Below are 18774 nucleotides of genomic sequence, written 5' to 3'. Positions count from 1 at the left end.
CGGAGGCTGTGCAGGCAGCTGCTGCTTCCTTCAGGCTCGAGCCGAGTAGCATCTCATGTACTCTGTCACCCACGGGTTCTCCGAGGATGCAGGCCTGGTCCTCCTGCTGCCCTCCACACCATCGGAGAGAGCCCGCTGCCTCTGAGCAGCCAGTCTGCTCCTTTCCACCTGTCTCCTGGTTTGGGCTCGTAATGCCGACTCATGAATCTAGGGAGAGTTCAAAAATCAGGGTACAATCACTTAGGTGGCTTTTGTACTAATGTTCAAGAATATCTGTGCAGTGAAGCTTCCCCAGATCAGCTGAGGCAGGGAGCAGGCAAGCCCTGTCTCATCACTGTCTCTGCATAGAGAAGCTTTTTGAGGGAGCCATGCCCCACATCTGTGGCTGACCCACCATTAGTGATACAGAAACGGAGGACAGAACGTGTCCACTGCACCCAATGTCAGATGCCAGGGTAGGCAGCCTGCATGTGCCTCTAGAAACGGGCTCAGGAAAACTACTGGGTTTGAATCGGTCACAGACACGTACTCCACTGGAGGTCTTTGTTTTACAGCAAATCACTAAGAAGGATCTCAAGCTATTTTACCGCCTAAGACATTTGATACGACAGGTAAAGCCCGTTAAACTTAATCCCATGGGGCTGCCGAACTCTCTGCTGAAACCGCAGCTTTGTTACTCTAACGACACCGTCTGCCAGGGTTCAGAAGTTTGCTCAGTAAAATGTGAGTATGGTGTTTAATCACAATCCAAACAGTTGGCACTTCTCCTGCTGCTTCTCGTTCCTTCTTTGCTTTAGGCTGAAGGAACAGTATAAATGAATACTAGCATACATGACGGGAGGAACATCCGTCTGACATGTTCTCAGGACGGTGAGCAGGGACAGGCCAGGCCCAGGTGAGAGGACAGACTGTCCCCTGAGTGGGAACAGTCGTTGGAATTTCATCCCAAGAACAAATGGGTCTGGGGCAGACTCAAGCTGCCGGGAGAGCACTCTGACCCACGAACCAGAAACAGGAGTAGAAGATGGCTGGTTATCAGCGCACGGGCCTGGGAGCCTCTTGATGCTCCAGCCCAGCTGCACCCCACCCCTTGCCTCACGGCCCCCATGACCCCAAGAGCCCTGACTGCCCGTGTGCCCACATGTTCGCCAGGCTCAGTGCTGCCAGCCCTCCTGGTGCCAGCCAGCTCCTGGCAGCTGACATGCAGATTCCTCCCACTGGGTTTCCTTGCCCCACTGTACTGTCCCTACGATGTCCAAGTGACCGCGGGATATGACAGGGATGGGACGCAGCTTGAGCCCACCCCGAGGGCAGAGGGCAGGCAGAGGGTACCTCGCTCACTGGGGCAGACGCCAAGACGTTGTGAGTCCTTTGGCTTCCCGTGTCCATCTGCTTTTCTCCCCACCCATACAGAGCAAACGGACGCTTCTTCTCTTTTGTTTTACTTGACGATCTTTGTGGACTTCTGACCGCTTTCCCAGCTCCTCTACCAAACACGGCACCTTGCTGCTGTCGGGCTTCACAGCTGGGCAATCGGTCGGTCTCCTTTGTTTTCACCGGTTGTTCAGGTTTTTCTTTCACGTCTTTCACTGGCAATGCTTTTTCAAAAAGAGACAAAACAAGATGAAAATGCTTTAAAATCAAGCCGACATAGAAAGACTTTAAATATTTGGGTTGAAAAGTACACAATGCTTAGTTAAGTCAGTAATGTTTTCACTTATAGTTCAATTCACAAGGTTCATCTAAAGCAGAAATGCAGAAACAAGTTGATGTAAAGTTTTCAGTCTATCCCATTTTTAAATCAACCACAAATTCAGCAGAACTGAACCAACCCTCTTCAAAAGCAACTGCTGTCACGCGTGTTCTGAGATTAAGCGTCTCCATTAAACACTGAAACCCAGAGAGCATGGTGGCCTAAAAGCTTTCTCCACACTCCCAAGGCAGCCCCGTGGTCCTGACACCTGGCTTCAGGGAAGGCCTGATCTGTGGCCGGTGTGCAGCCGCTGCACAGGCTCAGATTGTTAAGTCACTCACTTAAGTCCCAGGGTGCATTACTTTGGGAGGTCCCGTCTGGAGCCTGCTCCCTATGGCTGCTGCGTGCGTGCTCCTTGTGACAGCTAGCTGGTGACCTTACTTTGCAAAGCTCCCAGTCACAAGGGGGTGGTTTGCAGTCACCCACCTTGGTGTATGGCTCTGCACCCCCAGTGTGAAGAGCCAGATGGGAGCCCCTGTTGAGGGGGGTTTCCCCTAAAGAAGTGACTCAGGGCTACAGTCTACACAGTCCTACTTCTGCCCACAGAGCTGGGGAAGTCGGGGGGGGGGGGCCTGCCCAACCTGCTGTGAACGTCACATATGAAGGAGACATTCCATTTCCCTTAATTACCTTTCATGAGATTGCCATTCATTATTTTTGATACACCCTTTATTTTTGGTAAAAGTTATATTATTTTGTTTAAACCTTCTGTGAGCTTTTGTTTTATTTCAGCCTAAATAAGAGCTCCTTATGCATCCAGGGAGGGCTCCGTGTCACTTACCCCCGTTGTTTAGGTCTTAAGGACACCCCCGGCACCCCCTACAGACTGTTAGTCCAAAAACCTCATCCCTTCTTTAGGACATACTGTGCCCCTTACTACTTTTAGTCGGCACATATGTGTAAGAAGCCTTGACAGATGTGTTCTTTGTCTTCAGCAATGACCTTGACTCTACCAAACTATTTTAAGTTTGCAGACAATCCACATCCGACCCTGGGGTTTACTGCCCCAGACTACTGCTCACCATCTCCACACCCAGCACTTGCTGTTGGGATGAGGCTGGATGCCAGCCTTCCGTTTTATCTAAGACCCTAATTCATTCATTCAAACATTCCTGTGAGTGGTGTGTGCACACTTTCTCCTCTTCTCTTCCCTGGATCCAGGAAGAGGGAGGAGCCCCCTTGGGGAAGGGGCTAAGACTTGTGTGGTCCTAACACTGAGAAGGAGGAGCAGCAGCCTGGCCTTCGTCCTCCTCGCTGACCCCACCCCCGCCTGCTTCCTCTCCCATCCCATGGCGGCTGACCTACACCTTCCACGGAAGCCAGCCCACAGCAGGTAATGGTGCTCATCAGAGCCAGAAGAGGTCAGGGAGGGAGTCCCAGGGAGGAGGCATGGAGCGAAGAGGGAACAGAGATCAGGGGACGGAAGACGGGCCACATATGAAACCTGACAGGCTCAGGAGACTGAAAATAACCACATAGGATGGCGTGAGCATAAACAATTTCATAACTAAGTGGGCCACGGCGGGAAGTCACATCTTTAGCTTCCTTCATAAAGTTAAGCTGTGCCTTTCAGTGGACCTGTCTGTGGTCTTTTTGCACCTAAGATAACATCTTTGGGATGTCAGTCATCCTTTTTCCAGAGCAGAGCTGGAAACTGCAAAATCCCTCATTATCATACTTCCATCCTGGTTACCATCTCTATGTGCTGTGAAAAGTGAACTGTTAACTATTCTGCACCCACCTATGTAAAAGAAGTACCGGTGTCGCCAATTGACTTTTATCCCAGAGCTCCTCCGCCCCTTGTTTTCTCCCACCGCCTTAATCTATCACTAAATGAAACCTTCCTCCTTTGAATTTTATGTATAAAATAAGCTGCAAAGCACCATTTTATGGAGCATTTTCTCTATCCGTTGAGATTTTGCTTCCTGGCGATTGTCAGTTTGGCTCAAATAAACTCATAAGCTTTCCCGTAGGCTGGATGTTTTTCATTGACAGATCGTTCAAAACAACAGGAAACGGTCTGTGGATGAAGGCACAGAGCAGGTAGCAAGGGGGAGAGACAGACCTCCTATGACAAACTCAGGACATTTCACTTGTTCTAGAAATCAAGACTCACTGAAGGATGTTACTGACAAACGGCACAGTCCTGTTTGCCTTTCAGGAACGAGGCTTCTAGCCACAGATATGAAGGATGAGTTAAAGGAGGGGGGGGGCACAGAAGGGCCGGCTCGGAAAGGGTGGCGGAGTCCAAGTGGGTGACCAACAGTGACGGCAGGGTGGGGGGGCAGCACGGACCGGCCAGTGCTCAGCAAGCCGGGCACATGCTCACTCGCCTGGGCACGGTCACCTGCACACACCAGCGGGATGCGGTACCAAGAATGCTTTTCAACTGGCCTCTCCAGAGCAGGTAGCCCAGCAGCAGCAGGTTAGACCGGCAGGTGAACAGACAGGCCGTGATGTGGCCGTGGGAAGCAAAGGGGAGTGTAGGGCTCGCACAGGGGTGTGGAGCAGGTGGTGATGACCTCTGCCAGAGGCCCGCCTGAGGATGTGACGGGTGCGACGCTCCTGGAACCAGGAGGAGGAGGAGGACCTGGAGAGCAGGCTGTGGGCGAGCAGATGCGGCTAAGACCCAGGTGTGCATCAGGTCACCCAGAGACACGCAGTCAGAAGTGAGTCCCCGGGGACACCATTCCTTACTGAGCAGGCAGGCAGAGGGCGGGCCAAGAGTCCAGAGGGAGACAAAAGAATGGGTAGAAAAGTGGGAAAGTGACCAGGACAGAAGCTGAGGGGAGAGTTTCAAAAAGGCAGAAAGCAATTAACTGCCTTACGTGACAGAGATGGGGTAGGGTGAGGATGGAGACAGACAGCACTGGGCAGCAGGCTGTCTCGTAGGCGAGGGGAGCGTGGGGTGGGGGACTCAGGTCACAGCAGCTGCAGAGCGAACCGAATGGAACCCCCAGTAATGAGAACAACGGGCGAGTGGGCCAACCCTCCCACCGTGGATAACAAAAAGGGTGACATTAAAACCTAATGGTGGGGCTGGCCCGGTGGCTCAGGCGGTTGGAGCTCCATGCTCTTAACTCCGAAGGCTGCCGGTTCAATTCCCACATGGGCCAGTGGACTCTCAACCACAAGGTTGCCAGTTCAACTCCTCGAGTCCCGCAAGGGATGGTGGGCAGAGCCCCCTGCAACTAAGATTGAACACGGCACCTTGAGCTGAGCTGCCGCTGAGCTCCCGGATCGCTCAGTTGGTTGGAGCGCGTCGTCTCAACCACAAGGTTGCCGGTTCGACTCCCGCAAGGGATGGTGGGCTGCGCCCCCTGCAACTAGCAACAGCAACTGGACCAGGAGATGAGCTGCACCCTCCACAACTAAGACTGAAAGGACAACAACTTGACTTGGAAAAAAGCCCTGGAAGTACACACTGTTCCCCAATAAAGTCCTGTTCCCCTGCCCCAATAAAATCTTAAATTGAGGAAAAAAAAAAACCTAATGGTGTCCACTGTCACCCAACACGAGAAACTACGATCTTCTCTGGAGGAGACCTAGGCCTCAAATTATTCCTACGAGTAATTTTCAAACAGAATCATGAGTGTACTGCAAGATGACCAGGTACACGAGGAGAGAAGACAGTGGGAAGGGCCGGCAGGAGCCACAGGCTTCACACAATGGAATTATCATGTGCAGACTGCAAAACGCCTGCACACCCCCTGTGCTTACAGCAAAAAGACAGGCTCAAAAATATTTGCAGCAGCAGGGGACAAAAGATGGAAAAGACAGAAGAGACAGAACTTATCACTATAAGATTAATTTTTAGAAAACTACTGAAGTAGTGTCTGGTACAAGATAAGTCTATGTTTCAAAATCCTATTCAAAAGAACGAAGTTTAAAAGACATTTTCGGACAAACAAAAACTGTTCATCACTGTTATGGTGGAAGATTATGACACCCCATTTCCCAGTAACTGATAGATATTCAAACAAAAATAAACTTCATTTAGACTGTGCTGTTCAGTACAAAAGCTACTAACCACATGTGGATACTAAATGTAAGTTGAAATTAATTAAAATTACACAAAGAGTAAAGATTCAGTTCCTCAGTTACACCAGTCAGAGTTCCAGTGCTCAGTAGCCACATGTGATGAGTGGCTGCCACGTTGGATGGTGCAAATGACAGTATGTCCATCAGATAGAACGTTTCATTGAACAATCTGATTTTTTAAAGTATTTGAACAACAGAATTAACATATTAGACCTAATGGATGCACAGAGGATGCCAAAAAACTGTATACACAATTTAAGAAAGGAAAACACAGTATTAAAATTGTAATACTCAATATATGCCAATAAGAAAAGATGAATACAAGTCACATTTGACTTCTGCAATTACAAGAGGTGCTCAAAGTGGTTCCCATCAGTGTCCAGACACTTCTGATTACGGCGAACTACTGCTTGAGCAACGTTGACCAAAGTGTCCACTTGTGTACATTTTTTTGGCACCCCCGGTATATAACACTGCACTTAGTAACTGCAGAATATACAATCTTGTCACGCATATGTGGAACATTTACAAGAATTTACATATTCAAGGCCATAAAGCAAATCTTAATACATTTACAAAATTGAAATCATATAGAATGTATTCTCTAACCGTAGTGTAATTAAGCTAGATACAACAAAAATAAATAACTTAAAAATCTCAGTTTTGAAATTTAAAAAGCATTTCTAAATTGTGGGTAAAAACAAATCATATGGATGCACAAAAATGTGAATGTTCTCAATGCTACAGAGCTGTAACACTAAAAATGATTAAAATGGTAAATTGTGTTGTATATATTTTACCACAATTTTTTAAAATTAAAAAATGAGTAGTGGTGATGGAGGACCTTTCTTAATCCCGATCTTATTAGAAATGTTTCTAAAGTTTCCTCATTAAGTATAATGTTTGTAGTAGGTTTCTGGTTTTAGTCTGTGTCTAAAAGATAAATATGTTTCTTTTCATGTGGATTATATATAAGTGTTAAACTTTATTAATGTTTTCAGTATTTTAAAAAATCAGAATGAAAATTAGAAAATGTGCTTAAGTGAATAAAAATACTGTATAACAAAACTTGCATGACACAGCTAAAGCAGTAATCAGAGGAAAATCTATAGCCTTAAAATCAATGTCTCAAACAAGAAAGGCAAGGGTGAAAAAAAATCAATGGTAAGAATGCATTTTTGGGGCGGCCGGATGGCTCAGTTGGTTAGAGCGCGAATTCTCAACAACAAGGTTGCTGGTTCAATTCCCGCATGGCATGGTGGGCTGTGCCCCCTGCAACTACAGATTGAAATGGCAACTGGACTTGGAGCTGAGCTGCGCCCTCCACAACTAGATTGAAGGACAACAACTTGGAGCTGATGGGCCCTGGAGAAACACACTGTTCCCCAATATTCCCCAATAAAATTTATTTTAAAAAAATAATAATCCATCTTAAAAAGTTAGAAAAATAAGCTAAAAGAAAATTAGAGTAAGGGGGGAAAGATTATGAATTAATGAAAACATATAATAAAGAAACAAAACCAAATATAAGTTGGATTGAGTCCATAAAGAAAAATCACAAGCCGAGTCTCCAGCTGAGCAGGAGGGCTACGAGGACAGGACACTGGACACTGTGGATGTCACCCATTCACAGGGTCACCAGGAGTTGGAGCCAACACATGGCACGTAACACACACAATACAGAAAACCCACACAGCCTAGAATTCATTTGGAAAGAAACTAATAGAATTCACAAACCTCAGGCAAGACCAATCAAGAGAGAAAAAAGTGCACAGTAAAAACACAGCAACTGGGGGGATTCTGGTTAAATGCGCACTCAGCACATGCACATGTAGTCCCTTACTCGCAAAACCCCACGAAAGTGAAGAAAAACCTCACAGGACAAAGAGCAAGGGAGTTGAGGACATCAGACAAAAGCTGTCAGTCAAATTTTGCAAGACGGAAAGTAGTTGAAGAGGCAGAAGCGGCCCCATGGAAGTGAGTAGGATGAACCCTGCCTCCCGGTAGGAAAAGAGCCCACGGGACACAAGGTGAAGGCAGAAAGACCTGGAAACAGAGGCGGCAGGTTCCGCGGAGGCTGGTGCAGTAAGTGGCCTTTTCCAAAGTTCCGGCACCGGTCAGCACCGCAGCCCACACGCTCTTCTCACAATGTAATAGGAAACAGGCCTCTGCTGAGAACTGGGCCCGATGCCTCGTCCCCTTGAACCTGGGCAGACTTCTGTAAGCGCAGAATGGGGTGAAAGAGGTGTTGGTAGGTGCCTCCCTGTGGTAAGTCGTAAATAAAGAGCAATGCAGCATCCATCCGTCCAGCCCTCCCAGGGACACCTGCCCTTGGAGGCCAGCCAGCATGTCATGAGGAAGGCGATGGCACCTAAAGATGTCACATGCAAGTGTCCTAGCAGACAGCCCCTTACTCTAGAGCCTTCCAGCTGAGGCCACAGACAGCCTGGTCTCACCGACTGACAGTCCACAAACACCCCATGGACAGAGCGCCCAGAAGCTCTTCAAGCCTCACTCTTCAAAATGAGCAGACAGGCTATGAGCAAACATTTGAGTACATCCTCTAATAAGAAAGAGACCAAAATACACAGCAAAAGACTAGGCCAGGAACACAAGAGAGCTCTCAAAGGCTATGTATAGCTTTTTTGGTGGTGTTCAGGCGGGGGGAGTTAAAAGAAATCTAAGAACAGGATGCTAAAGAATGCTTGGCACAAAAAATGAATCTCTTCAAAATTTAAAACTAGGATGGTAAAATTTGAAATTTCACTAAAAAGTTTGGAAGGGAATATTAAAGAGTTCTCCCACAAAACAGAACTAAAAATTCCAATATCAAGAAATTTTAAATAAAAATGTTAAGGTTTGACCCAGGAGTTACACCATCTAATTAAAAATAATTATAAAAAGAAAAAAAATACAGTGGAGAAAAGAAATTATTTTAAACAGCACTAGACAATATCACTGAACTGACAGAAAAGTTTCCAGATTGAAAAGGCCCAATGAAGGAAAAAAGAGACATAGAGAATTCTATTAGGTTGGTGCAAAAGTAATTGCGGTTTAAAAAGTTAAAAATAATTGCACAAACCGCAATTACTTTTGCACCAACCTAATAGAACACTAGGATAAAGAGACTCTCCTAACAACTTCCAAAGAACAAAAGATCACATACACAAGGTAGGATCAGAATGTCATGGCACTTCTCAACAGCAAGGCCAAAAACTGGGGTTCGATGTAATAAAGATGCCTTCAAATATGGACATTTCTCACCTTGAATTCTCTACCCGAGCCAAAATATTCAGCCAGCCTGGGATATGAAAAGGCATTTTCAGCCATGCAAGGTCATGAAGGCCCTGCCCACCGCAGCAGTCCCAGGCTCACAGAGCACCAGGAAGGGGGTCAGCCATGCACGGGGTGGCGGTGAGCGAAGGGGCATCGGGCAAACAGTGAAAGGCGCCCCACAGTGACAGCTGTGTCAGATCTGGGCAGCATTAAGTCCAACCTAAAAGAAGAGAATCCTAGGTTCCAAAGAAATGTCTAAGGAAAAACATTAAATGAGTGGGACAACTGATATGTCTAGCATATGACAAGTTTTACAGTATTACCAGACTATTTCAGGCTGAATTAGTGATGGAAGCATATAAAAATAATAATAAACAAACAAAAAGTTGAAGCAATGATTAACGTCAAGAAAAACATAAATAATAACAAAGAAAATGTCAGCAGAATGTACTACCTGGCTCACATGCAATAATATTTACGTAGCCGCGATAACTGGAACACAGAAGAGTGCTGAAATGAAGTAGCCTGTGGGGCAGAGTGGGTACTGGTGTGTGTCCGGGGGTGCAGAGGACAGAGCTAAGATCGGAGCTACATCATCTCCCACACTGAGAAGTCAAATACAAGAGGCAGCAGAGAGGTCTCAAGGGGAAGAGGGTGGGCAATGCCGAGAGCAAAGCTAGAAGCAGCTGGAAGGCATGCCCGAGGGAGCAAGGGGCAAGGGTGGGACACAGTCAGGGCGACTTCATGGTAAGCATATTTTTTTAGATTATGTATATGTATAATTTTGCTAAAAAAATAAAATAAAATCTAATTTAAAAAGACATATGAAGAAAGGAAATGCAGATAATCTAGACCACTCTTCAAAGCATGTTGGCTGGGGGAAGAAAGGGATCCCAGTTAACGAGCACCCCCAGCCCACACAGGGACTCCCAAACCGCTTGTTCGTCTCCATCTCTTATATGAGAAGCCAAGGATCCACAGACATTTCAGAACATTCTCTAACACGAAATACAGGATTACAAACAAAAAGAAACAAAAGTGGTGGGTGTGTGTTTGGGTTGAGGGGGCGGGGGACGGACACAGAGACTATGCCGAAGAAACAAGAAGGAACAAAAAACTTCTAGTAATATCCTCAGCAAAAGAAGATACTATATGCATCAAACAAGAACAGAATTCTAGGGACAGACAGGTGGCTCAGCTGGTTAGAGCCCGAGCTCTGGGTAATGGGACTGCAGGTTCGAGTCCCACATGGGCCAGCGAGCTGCGCCCTCTGCAACTGGAATGAAGTCAATGAGCTGCCGCTCAGCTCCCGGGTGGCCAGATGGCTCCGTTGGATGGAGCGCAGGCTGTCAACCACAGCGTTGCCGGTTCGACTCCCACAGGGGATGGTTGGCTGCACCCCCTGCAACTAACAACTGGCAACTGGACCTGGAGCTGAACGGCACCCTCCACAACTAAGATTGAAAGGACAACGACTTGACTTGGAAAAGTCCTGGAAGTACACGCTGTTCCCTAATAAAAAGTCCTGTTCCTCTTCCCCAATAAAATCTTTAAAAAAACAAAACAGAACAAAAAAGTAATGTCAAGTTATTCACTCTCTAAAAAAAAAACACACCACAATTCTATTTTTTTTTAAAGACAAAAATAGAGGGAGGGAGGGAGGGAGGGAAGGAAGGAGGGTGGGGAGAAAGGAAGAAGGAAGTCCCGGGAAACAAGAAACTCTTGACTTCAACAGCAAATAGCACACAAATGAAACATGTAATGGAAGAGTTGAAGGATAAGTTTGAGAATGTCACCCAGGAAAATAGAAGGAAATGGTGGAAACTGGGGGTGGGGGGATTAGAAAATTAGGGAATAAATTCAAGAAGTCTAACATCCAACTAAGGAGTTCAGAAAGAAAGGAACAGAAAAAGAGAGAGAAAATAATTTAGAAAACTTCCCAGAATTACAAAACATTACTTTGACTATAAGGACCCACCAAGGACACGAAGGAAAACAGACCTAGAGCAAGGAAAGACTCCAGAACACAAAAGACAAAGAGATGACCCTAAGAGTTTCCAAGGGGGGACATGTTATCTACAAAGGAGAAGAACTGGAATGGTAAGCACTGCGACATCTGAAGGTGCACCCAGCCGCACCTCCAGACTTCAGAGACAGCCACCCCCACCCTGGAGTTCCATGCCCAGCCACAAACACTGAATGGAGAGGGGAGAAGAAAGCTGTCTTTTGACAAGCAAGTTCTCAGAAAACGAACCTCTCACACACCCCTTCTCAGGAAGAAGGTAAGCTCCACCAAGAGGCGGTACACTGGGAAGGAAGATGACGCAAGCCACACCACAGGGGCCCCTACGGAGTCCCTGGAATGTGGCCAAGGGCCCTCCCAAGACGCAGCCAGGCAGCAGCTACCAGGCCAACTGCAAGTGGGTCAGACGCCCTGGGAGGCAGCTCAAGATGCCGAAAGCGATAGCAAACCTGATGTGTTGGTTGCATTATGAAAGAAAGGAAAGGAATCACGGGAAACAGTACAGGGGGCTCTGACCAACAGTTGCACAGGCACAAAACTGTGACACTAACTGTGACGCTGACAGCCTCCATGGTGGCCATGTGCATGTGTGAGGGCTGTGGTAGAAAGAAAGCTAATCGACAGTGTTAAAAACTGAGAAAGTCAAGAAATGTCCATAAAAACCGTATTACTTGGAGAAATAGAAATAAACAGCAAAGGGAAAAGCAGAGGAGCTGCTAGTGGTCACCAGGGATAGGCAGTTGGGGGGTGTGGCCCGGAGCTGCTCCCTCTTTGTAATACACCATATAGAACTACGGGTCTGTGTATGGAGACGCTTCAGCAAAGACAAGAAGTAAATGTTTGTTTTATAGAAACTCCAGAGTGCCCATTCATCCCACCAGGCAGACAAGGGCTACAACAGGGAGTGCTAAAAGCAGAGAGTACCCGTCTTCTCCCTGAAGCCTAAACCCAAAATACGAGCAGAGAAGGGACAAGTGACCTTAGCCACCGGGAGCGTTCAGTGTCTCTAAGGAAACGAAGCTAGTCATGAACTCGGGCAAACCCAGGCACATCCCTAGTACAATGGTATCTAAAAACTGTACTTCTACACCTGCAGAAATAAGCCATCTGACAGCTCTCTGCAAACAATGAAAGGGAAGAGTGGGGCAGAGAAAAGCCCATTCAGTCTGATCAAGTAGAGCTCTGTTTGGCGGGTAGGTCCGTGGGCACAGGAACCAAGTGGACGGCCTGTTCCTGGCCCCCTCCACCTTCTGTTACCCCAGTTCCCAGCAGTGATCACTGAACCTAGGAATCTGCTTCTAGACAGGCAGGAATCTGCGGGCATTCACAAGGATCGTGAGGATGGGCCGGCAGCTGCGGCACACACGCTGAGGACAGCACATCAGAGCAAAGCGGCGGCTCAGACGAAATGTGCTCCCCTCCTCGGCCTCTCAGGTCTGCCGAGAGTCTGATTACCGCTTCCAGTGTCTGAACAAAGTCACATCACTTATGCTGAGCATCTGTTTCTTCATCTCGAAGATTCAGATAACATCATGGTTCTCCCTCTTAGAACTGTTCTGAACACTGACTGAGAAAACACATATTCTAAGATCAGGGCCTGGATGTGGAATAAGCTTTCAATGAATTTTGGTTATTTTTCTCACTACAGTCTGTTTGAAATCGGGTGACCTCCCAGGCGTTGTCTGGCCAACGTTAGAGGGTGGCAGAAAGGAGACACTGGCCACTACGGTCTGTATCCGAGGCTTTCAACTTGGCCCTTAGCACCAGTGACCACCCAGCCGCCTCACGTGCTTAGCCCCCAACTCTGCAACCCTCTGGGCAGGACAGGTGTAGGGCCTCCGCGACCCAGCAGAGGCACAGCACCCGCGAGCCATTTTCCAGCCACTGCTCCTCCTGCACACCGCGGCAGCGGGAGGCTGCGCGCCTCCCGAGTGGGCAGGCAAGAAGCGGAGGGCACCCAGCACGGACAGGGAACCCGCCAGCCGGAGTTATGCAACGGTCTGCGTCAGCAATGCAAAATCCTCTGGGGACAGCGCGGAGAGGCCCCGTCCACAAAGAAAACAAGGGCCGCATTCACCGGACAGAAGGCTCGGCTCGGGGCTTCTCCTTTGAGAATCTGGTGAAAGCTGGGCTCCTATCCCAGAAATATGGGCGCTTAGGGGTCAACAGGCAGGGGTCAGTGGTCCTCTGAGGCCGCCTGGGCCCTCGCCTGAAGACCCGGACACCGCCCGCGGCACTTCCATCGAGTTCACCGCTGGCCCAACACCGAGCCACCCGATTACGGAGATAAATAAGGGCGGGAGGGCCGAGGCAGGCTGGCACCTTCCTTCTTTTGTCAGATTCGCCATCCAGAAAACAAAGACGCAGCTGCGAGAAACGGCGCGGGGCAGCCCAGGTGCCAAGAGCGAACCCAGTCCTCGGAGCAGCCCCCTCCTGGGCCCGGTACCTGACACAGACGTGGCCTCCGCGTCGCCGGCCTCCGCGTCGCCGGCCTCCGCGTCCCCGGCCTCCGCGTCGCCGGCCTCCGCGTCGCCGGCCTCCGCGTCCCGGGCCGGCTCCTCCGGGGCCCCGGGCTCCGCGGGCGGCGGCGGCGAGTCCGGAGCGCACTGTGGCGCGGGGCTCCCGGCGCCTGACGACGCCGACGACGCCGAGTCGTCCGAGGCTCCGGCGGGGCCCCAGTCGTCCCAGAGCCAGGGCGCGTGCGCCTGCTCCAGCAGCCGGCGGCCCAGGCGGTAGTGCAGGCGCTCGCGGTAGCACGGCGCGTACTCGTCCCAGCACGGCTCCCGGTAGCGCTTCATGTACTCGCTCTTCACCCCGCTGCCCGGGGACATGGTGCGACCACCGCCTACGGGACCCGCGGCACGACACAGAGGCCCGCCCCGCCCTCCCGCCGGCCGGCCCGCCGCGACATTTAAACCCGGAGCCCCGCCCGGACGGGGCGGCGGGGGCGGGGCGCGGAGAGGCGGGGGGCGGGCTCAGGGGCGGGGCGCGGAGAGGCGGGGACGGGGCGCGGAGAGGCGGGGGGCGGGCTCAGGGGCGGGGCGCGGAGAGGCGGGGGGCGGGGCGCGGAGAGGCGGGGGGCGGGCTCAGGGGCGGGGCGCGGAGAGGCGGGGGGCGGGGCGCGGAGAGGCGGGGACGGGGCGCGGAGAGGCGGGGCGCGGGCTCAGGGGCGGGGCGCGGAGAGGCGGGGACGGGGCGCGGGAGCGCGACCAGCGGTGGGAAAGGGCGGGGTTTTGGGGTTTCGCCCTGCTGCGAAGCGTCTCACCTAGTAACCGGGGCCTGAGAGCCCTGGGGCGGTGGGGGGTCCCAGGCGGGCGGCTCCGGGGTAGGGAGGGCGGAGCGGCCCGGGCTGCGGGGGTGGCGGTCCCCTCCGAGGGCGACTTCGGAGCTCGGAAGCCAGAGGCTGCGGACTGGGTGAGAGGGCCGCGGGAGGCCGGGGAGGTGCGGGGGCGGGGCTGGGGGAGCCCCGAGCTCAGGATGGCCTCCGGGTCCTCCGAGCGCTCTCCCGGGAGGGGCGGCCGGCGACCTACCTCCTTCCTGCCGCGGCGTCCGGGCCTCCGCGTGCGTGGCGCAGCAGCCAGGAGCGGCCCGCTGTTCCCCGCTCTTTCCTTCTGAGCAAGATGTCGCCAACAGCGTGGCTGCCCTCGTTCCTGCGACAGCCGGCAGGCGAAGGCGCCGCCTCAGTCCCCGGAGCAGACGCCTCCCCTGCGCGCTCCCGGCCGGGACTCCGTGGGGGCGGCTGCTTCAGTGCAGAGCGCGGGGCGCGGGGATGCAGTCGGCGGGCAGGCCCAGGTCCCCGGCCCCACCGTCCCAGTAGGTGCTGCCCCAGGCACCCACCACTGCAGGAGGCGTCATTTAGGGTCTGGAGTTGTTCCCCGGTCGGTAAACCATGCAGCCCCCCAGCCAGCGACACTGTTCCCTTCCTGACACCTGCGCTTGGTCGCGTTTCCCAGAAACAACCCCAGTGCACGCACTGGCTCTTCTTGCTTCCATCCTCTCTGTGTTCACAACAGCTGTTACTGTGGCTCCTATCTTGTCTACACCCCAAGCATTTTTCAACGATTTATTAAAACCGCCACACCAGCCTCTCAGAGAGCCACTTACACGTGAAACCTTGACATTAGCGTCGTGCGGGAGTATACAATGTTGCCCATTTGTTACATTTTCAAAAGTGTCCTCGCACAGGTTCTTCATTTGTAAAACGAGCCTTGATACATTAGTTACAAAGAGATTTGAAGGAAACGAAGTTTTGGAAAATCAAGACATATTTAGCAGTTTAAAAGCAGGCCTAAGCCATCAGTGAGTGACCTGCTCCAGTTTCCATACTGGGACTTCCACAGCTTCATCATTTTCGATTGTCTCTGTGTCCTGTCCCCACCTCCGTCACAGGCAAATGATCCAGAGGTAGACACTGCCCAGTGGGACCGGTCACACGGTTCAGAAGCCGTTAGCACTGGATTGTTAACAGCAGTTTGCTGGAGAGACACTTGGTGACGCCTCAGCTGTTATTCCTACAGTGGCCCTGACTTCCCTCCTCCCCAACTTTTCTTTCTGTTCCTTGAGGTATCTTCCCGCCCACCCCTGCGGGATTTCCCTTTCGGTTAAGCTGGCCAGCGTTGGTTTCTGATGGTTGCAACCGAAAGAACCTTAATATATTAACAGTGTGGGGTTGTTAATTGCAGTTATGTGGAAAATGCAGAACACAATTGGTGTTTAGCTGCATAATTAACCACCCCCAAACTTAGTGGTTTAAAATAACTAACACTTATTATTTCTCATGATTCTGTGGGTTAGCCAGGCTGTTCCTCTGCTAGTGGAACTCACTTATAGTTACATTCAGCCAGAAGGAGAGCTGGGCTGCAAGGTTCAAGATGGCCTACCCACATGCCTGGCAGTGGGCTGGTTGTGGGCTGGGCTGTTGTGGTCTCCTCCCTGTGGCCTCATCCTCTAGGAAGCTAGTCTGGTGTCTCCACGTGGCCCTCTCTTCTGAGAGGGCAATGACAGAAGCTGGAAGGCCTCTGACGGTCATGGACGTCTCTCCTGCTGTGTTGTAACACTCAGATAAGTCACAGGGCTAGCCCAGACTCAATGAGAGAGAAATAAAACACCTCTGCATGGTGCTGTAAAGGCACTTGCGTGCTGGGTGGAGGGTTACGTGACTGTGTTTTACAATCACACAACCACACACAAAAAGTACAGAGGGCGCCCAAAAAATGTACACACATTTAAGGAAAGGTGTCACTTTGGTCAACGTTGCTCAAGCAGTAGTTCGCCATAATTGGAAGTGTCTGGATACTGATGGGAACTACTTTGAGCACCTCTTGTCCTTGCAGAAGTCAAACGTGACTTGTATTCATTCATCTTTTGTTATCGATATATATTGAATATTACGATTTTAATACAGTTTTCCTTTCTTCAAATGTATATGCATGTTTTTGGCACCCTCTGTATGTAAGGTGTGATACCGTCTTTGTATAACTGAAAAACAGGGCTACGAATGATTTGTTGGTTTTACTTTCCCCTATTTGGCACAGTTGTGTTACTTTCATTCTAATTTTTTAAAGTGCTGTTATTAGTCGGGGCTCATCCACTTGGAAGTGCCTGCCGTAGACCCAATTCAAGTAACTCAAACAGAAAGGACATTTATTGTCTGTGACAGAGCTAGACCCAGGGACCCAATTAATGTCCTTGGGACTCTTATCTCTTCTTTCTGTCTTTGAGCTCTGCCTTCCTCCTAGGGGCCAGCCTCTGTTTCTCCCGCTGCAAGTGGACTTTCTCCACACAGCTGGAGAAAATGCCAGTTGTAGGCACCAAGCTTATGTTGTTTTAGCTGAGGACCACCGACCAGAGAGAACTTGTTGGTATTCCAATTATAGAGAAAGATTCCTCAGATACATGCTTATTTGCGGTCTGGGGTAGGAGGTGATGTCACTTCCCAACTCTGTAGATGGGAGAGGCTGGGAGGCTGAAACTGACAGCCCCTGAGCAGCACAGGGAACACGAAGGAGTGACCTCGGGGAAGAAGGGGCAGTCGACAGATGGACTAACATATGCCCATCTATACATTTGTCCTGATACGAGGAACAAGTGAGGAAGACCTCATTTGACAGCACTTGTGGGATGAAAAAAACCTTCTGGGATGTAGTTGATCATAAGTGAGGTACAAGTGTTAAGAAACCGAATACAGTCCTAAGCCATGTCTGGAGAACCGTGTTCTGTGGCAGGGGTGGCGAGCCTTCTCTGAAGAATCCTCTGCCCATATGGCACTCAAGGATTGTCCCCATGAGTGACAGTGTCCATTTGTTCTGCAGGTGGAATCGGGACCAATGAGCAGAGATGACAAGCTATGATTTGTGGCAGTTACGGACTTGGAACTAGTTTCTAAGCAAGAAGGACATTTTTGGAGTGGCCTAAGGAGCTCATAGAAGAAATGGTGAGGGTGGAAAATGCACAGGCACCAAGGGGACCCCCAGAGGCCAAGCAGCAGGGCCCTGTCCTCTGGGATCCCTGGGAGACCCTCTCCATGAGGGAGATTGGGGAGCCAGCAGGAAGGAAGGTCTGATGCTGGACTTCTGAAAGATCATAGAAAACTAGTGTTTTGCTTTTTTTTGCTACATTGGCATCCAGACTCGACATAAGAAGACCTGTTAGCCACAGCCTGGAGGCAATGGGATGGCAGCCTCAGCAGAGGGGAGGGCCTCCGGCTGTCGTCCACTCAGGGTGTGCGGTTCAGCAGCCTTCCTCCCAGAGCTGTGTCACTCTCACAGCATCAGGGCCATGCCAGCCTTTGCCAATAACCTTGCCCTTCAGAGCCAAGGAGGCTGTCTCCCAAGGACACTCCTCCCTCCCCGCCCCCCTGCCGCCCTCCCTCCCCCCCCCACCGCCCTCCTTCCCCCCCCACCCCCCCCGCAGCCCTCTCTCCCCCCTTCCAGATGCTATGTGCTCTGCTCCTCCTGCCCTGAGCCTCCCACACGGCGCACCTCTTTTCCAGGTGTGTCTGCACTGTGCCGGCATCTCTCCCTCTCTTTCTCCAAATACAAACGTGCTCAGAAGTCCCATCTTCACCATCCGCTTTCCATAAATCCGCCTCCCAGTGTAGAAGCTAAAAATGCTATGTATTTTTCCCAGCCTCCCTTGCAAATAGAGGTGGTCATGAAGCCTAAGCTCTGCCAACCAGACCTCTCTGCCCCAGACTCAGAACCAGGGTCACTGGTGCACGAAGGGAGGACGAGGACTGAGTTCCTGGAGTCGCCGTGGCCACTGTGCCTGGAGAAATGCTGCCACCCAGCCAGTGGTTTCAGGGCAGCACACCAGTGTCCAAGGCCCTGGGCAGTGGCAGCCTCCACTGGCCTCGTCCTCTCAGAGCTCCACACCTGCCTTTTCAGTCCTTCCAGAGATTCTGGAAGCCACCCAAGCAACTTTTCAATATGTGTCTTTTCTCCCAAAATTAGCAGTTGATTCCGCTGATGTGCAGTTTCGCGTTTTCATCCACTGGCTGTGCTGACTCCTTCCTCCCATCTGATGGGCTCCCCAGCTCCCTTGGCAGCTTTCTTCTCCTCCTCCTTTCTAAACTAAGGACTCCCCAGCCTTTGCTCACCTCTCTGCTCTCACCATCTCTGCACAGGGCGCGCAGGCAGTGGTCTGTGTGGCGTGGCAGCAGTGCTTACGAGTCCCCCACTCT

The 18774-nt window shown here is 50.8% G+C and overlaps 1 protein-coding gene across 3 annotated transcripts; it reads right to left on the bottom strand.

The window, feature by feature from the left end:
• On the bottom strand, positions 1-15181 carry CCSAP (centriole, cilia and spindle associated protein). 3 transcript variants are annotated; one of them, XM_033099632.1, is made up of 5 exons: positions 15024-15181; positions 14359-14743; positions 13540-13938; positions 1333-1598; positions 1-207 (listed from the first exon to the last, which is right to left on the bottom strand). In XM_033099632.1, exons 1-5 carry the CDS (start codon positions 15084-15086, stop codon positions 31-33), a joined length of 1290 nt encoding a protein of 429 aa, XP_032955523.1. In that variant the 5' UTR covers positions 15087-15181; the 3' UTR covers positions 1-30. The 3 variants fall into 3 exon arrangements, with proteins under 3 accessions (XP_032955523.1, XP_032955524.1, XP_032955525.1); XM_033099633.1 differs by lacking the exon at positions 15024-15181 and adding an exon at positions 14931-15019; XM_033099634.1 differs by lacking the exon at positions 15024-15181 and having other exon boundaries at positions 14624-14884.
• Positions 15182-18774: the final 3593 nt, after the last annotated feature.

Source organism: Rhinolophus ferrumequinum, chromosome 27 (genome assembly GCF_004115265.2).
Source record: "Rhinolophus ferrumequinum isolate MPI-CBG mRhiFer1 chromosome 27, mRhiFer1_v1.p, whole genome shotgun sequence".
Lineage (NCBI taxonomy): Eukaryota > Metazoa > Chordata > Mammalia > Chiroptera > Rhinolophidae > Rhinolophus > Rhinolophus ferrumequinum.
The sequence above is the reverse complement of the archived record's forward strand: the minus strand, read 5'-3'. Positions and strand labels throughout refer to the sequence as shown.

Excerpts from the sequence above, each read along its gene's own strand:
- CCSAP (XM_033099632.1), bottom strand. The coding sequence starts at position 15,086 with ATGGAAGCAAGAAGAGCCAGTGCGTGCACTGGGGTTGTTTCTGGGAAA. Across the intron at positions 14,744-15,023 it reads GGAAACGCGACCAAGCGCAG|GAACGAGGGCAGCCACGCTG; the intron begins GTGTCAGGAAGG and ends CGGCTGTCGCAG. Across the intron at positions 208-1,332 it reads CGTCTGCCCCAGTGAGCGAG|ATTCATGAGTCGGCATTACG; the intron begins GTACCCTCTGCC and ends AACTCTCCCTAG.